This window comes from Chaetura pelagica, unplaced genomic scaffold, assembly GCF_000747805.2.
Source record: "Chaetura pelagica isolate M959 unplaced genomic scaffold, ChaPel_1.0 scaffold360, whole genome shotgun sequence".
Classification (NCBI taxonomy): domain Eukaryota; kingdom Metazoa; phylum Chordata; class Aves; order Apodiformes; family Apodidae; genus Chaetura; species Chaetura pelagica.
The window spans coordinates 1,229,919-1,233,729 of NW_009951950.1; the positions used below are offsets into that span (position 1 = coordinate 1,229,919).

Consider the following 3,811-nt stretch of genomic DNA (forward strand, 5'->3'; position numbering starts at 1 on the left):
GGGAAAAAGAATTACTAACGTTTTTCACATTCTTTTTTCATTATAACTTTACAGCTCAGTTGTTCATCTCAGTACTTCAACTTGAAAGTTATAAGTTTACATACTCTGGCTTAAAAACTCACTTGAAGGAGGGGGTGACCGGGATGATCTAAACTTCCAATCTAGCTCATGTCCTTGGCACTGGTGGCTGAGACCCCAACATCCTGCTTTGAATCTTGGCATTTACTCCATGTTACTATTACCATCATAGTGTATTTCTCCTTTTGAAAAGACAGTCAAGAGCCCTTCTTTCCAGCCCCAGTTCTGATGTACAAACTCAGATGTCTCTACATCTGTATGGCTCTGCAGCTGGATTTTGGTAACAAGGAATTTGTGCAGAGAAAATCAATCAAAATAGTTCAAATGATCAACTCTGCCAATGCAGTACCCTGCTGAGAAGGGATGATGCGAGTCCTTACCTTCGAGCTACACTTGTACAGGGGGTGGCTGATGGAGTCAACGTAGTGATGCCTCATACAGCGGCTGGGATCGGAGTCAATCATGAAGGAGCTGTCTGTTTTACCATCCGCGTCTCCCATCATTGCCAGGAGCGAGAGCATGGAGATTGAAGCTGCGAGTACATGATTTCCCATTGTCGAGGAACTTCTCACTGATGACAGCAGAGGGAGGTAGAGTATTAAAAAAACTCCAAATACTGGCAGCCAGTTCCTTTCCAGGATGGTGAAGAGTCTGGTTTAAGTCTCTTAGCTGTCATTTTTCTTCTCGAGTTGGAGTTTGCTGAGATTGTAATCCGTCAAAGAATCTCCTGCATAGCTGGAATAAAAACAACATAAATCACAATCCTGATCAAAAAGAGCTCTGGAGAAAAACAGACATAAATAATATTAAGGCACACAGGATTTTTGCTGGCCAAAATACACTCTCCGAGTGAGCATCATTCCCACAATAGGTAGAGTTCATGGCATTAGGAAGGAGATGTCAAGGTCCTGTTGCTTTAAGCATAGCTCTGGCATTTTACTGGGGAGAGCTATTTGAGTTTTAACATCGCAAGTGCTGCGATGCCAATCTTCTTCACTTGGTGATGTCTCTAACGAATTTCCCTCAAACTGGTGATTAGTAACACATCAGATATTTCTGCAAATTCAGAGAACTGTGCATCCACTCAAAGCGTCAAAAAACACCCCCGGGTGGACGGGGAGAGGGGCACAAAGCTAGACTGCCCCTTGCGTTACATATGGGAATTTCTGGCAGGTAGCACGTGGAGAGGCTGGAGGCAGCTGATGCCTGGCTCTAAGGACTGCATGCAACTACAAGGAGCACACTCAGGATAGAGGGATGCCATGGGTCTGAGCCCAGACATGGGCAGAGAGTTCCTTGGGAAATTCACTGAGCATGGTCCTGTGCTGCATGGGAGACCTGCACCTGTGTCTGTAGCTGCCCTGCCCTCCTGAATACCAAACTCCCACGCACAAAGGTGGGCACACTTTACCTGCTTATTCTTCAGGCTGCGGCTGCTGAGTTTCAGGCTCTTTCCCATTCGTTAAAGAGCAGCATCTGAAAAATACATTAGATTCTGTAATACCCAAGTACATCCCAGCTATCAATTAGGAAAAAAATACACACAGGTGGAATAATGGAGATTGCCACTCAAACATCTGTATTTCTGCCACATGTTGGAGATCAGGAGATCCTTCAGTTAACAGGAGCAGGACAACCTCCAAAACGCTCTCCGTGCCGCTGTGTCAGCAGGGAATGGGGGGCGTCTCCCTCAGCTGCATCAGCACAGCCCCTTGATCCTTCTCACAAAGCCCACAGTCCTACATGAGTGATTTCATTTTGCTTTTACTACAAACAGCTAAAGCTTGAAAGCACAGCGAATTATCCATCCCTATGTAAACTGACAAAGAAAAGGACAGCCCTAAGCAGAGTTAAAAGCGTGAGGACTTTCTGGAGAAACTTATGATAAAGCAGTTCTCTGGTCAGGCAGAAATGCTCCCCTATTGCCTCTTGCCTGTTTAAAGAGCTGCTGTGTGCCTTTACTGCCTGAAACAAGCCTCTTTCAAAACCGTTCGGTGGTTTGCTGGCAATACTCTAAACCGACTGATACTCATCTCCCAAACAGCCTGAAATTACGAGGCCTCCCCACCAGAGCGCTCAATGATTTGTGTGTTGCTCTATAGCTTGCTCAAAGGCTTTTGTGAGAGGAGTGCATAGCAGTGAGAAACACTTCCAGAGTTCATCCAAGCTGGGAGTTGGGACTTGTGGGGCTGAAGTGACACACAAAGGCTCACGCTGGGAAGAAATGTAATTAGGGATGCTTTGTGTGTTAGACATTTTACAGCGTTTTTTGGGTTTCAAGCTATTGTTTATGTGTGTAAGAAGGAAAGGAAAAATACTCTGACTTTGAATTTAGTAGACAATGTATTTTTTTTTGCCAGAGTCTGATCTATGGCATGGTGTTTTTTCCTCAAACAAATGTTCTTCTGTGGATATGACATTAAAAAAATACTATGTGTTTGTAGCACAAGGAGATTAAGCAACTCTGGACACTTTGGATTTTAGATACATTTATGCAGAGTCTCATTCATGTCAGTAAATATCCCTCCAAACATTTTAGCCGGGTAAGAGAGAAATCTCTTGGTCATGGGAGCTGGGATGGATTCCTTCCCAGAAGTGAACTGTACTACTGTAGTTCATGCAGATGATGCCCAAGGATTAGCTAACAGGAGGAGTGATGCACTTTTGTTTTTTCATGTTTAACCTTTTACCTACATTCCTACTCTTCTTTATAAAGAGGCTGACCAAAACACACTGCTTGGCAAGGTCTCTCTCCAACATAGTTAATCACTATTACACACCCAGTAATTCCCTCTCTGTCCAAATAAATTTACTTGATACTGGACGGTCTCATCTCATGTACTTTTACATCCAGGCATCCCCATTTCCCACTCTTTCTGTCCCACTGTTAATTTTCAGTTTCTGTATCTTTCTATGGTTTTGATCAGTATGATTTAATACAGTGAGAGAAATCCAGAATACTGGCTCAGTTTTCAAAGGCTTATCTCTCTAGTTTTTTTCAGGAAATAATTGGATGACATAGAGTCTGCCTCATGAAAACACTCTGAGAAAGCTGGAAAGAAGCAGGGGGAAATGTGAGAAAAGGAAGACATCTGTACCTTCTTCAGGATAAGCACAGCACAATACAAAAGATATTAATAATTCCACAGTCTTTTAAAATTGCCTTGATACTCCCCGGCAAAGAAATGTAGAGGGCTTTGGTAACAAAAAATGGAAAGAAGAAAAAAGTACTGTTATTACATATTTGTTATGAGAAAGAGAGACCACAGATGTAAATGTGACTGATATTTTGTGAAAAAACTGTGTACAGTTGTTGATACACGTACTGACGAAATGAGTGTGTGAGTATTGGAAGCAGGACTGGCTGTTTGCACATGCCAGAATCTCCTGACATGTATCTGTGAAGTATACACGTATATTTTTCCAGTATATATGCCTATATAGTTGAGATACATGGAAAAAAACTCTCACTGAGACATTTAAACATATAGAAGCTAGTGTGTAGATTTTTGTGTAAAAAAAAGTCTAAATATTTTCACTCAGGTGCATCACCATGATGAAGTATGCTGACATGATATTTTCCATTTCCAGATGATATTGTGGAATGGCATTTCACTTTAAATTGTTGGGGTTTTTTTTCCTTTTTTTTTTTTTTTTTTGTTTGTTTTAAGGTTGTATTCCTTTTGAAATGTTGTCTTAAATCATAAAATCCTAGACAGTACATGATATCAGA

The 3,811-nt window shown here is 41.8% G+C and overlaps 1 protein-coding gene across 1 annotated transcript in view; it reads right to left on the reverse strand.

Moving 5' to 3' along the window:
- The window catches only part of NDP (Norrie disease (pseudoglioma)), a 7,474-nt gene extending 6,803 nt beyond the window's left edge, over positions 1-671 (reverse strand). Inside the window, exon 1 of the mRNA XM_009997844.1 lies at positions 459-671. Within this exon, the coding sequence (XP_009996146.1) occupies positions 459-632 (174 nt within the window). The 5' untranslated portion in view covers positions 633-671. The remainder of the gene's footprint in view (positions 1-458) is intronic.
- Positions 672-3,811: the final 3,140 nt, after the last annotated feature.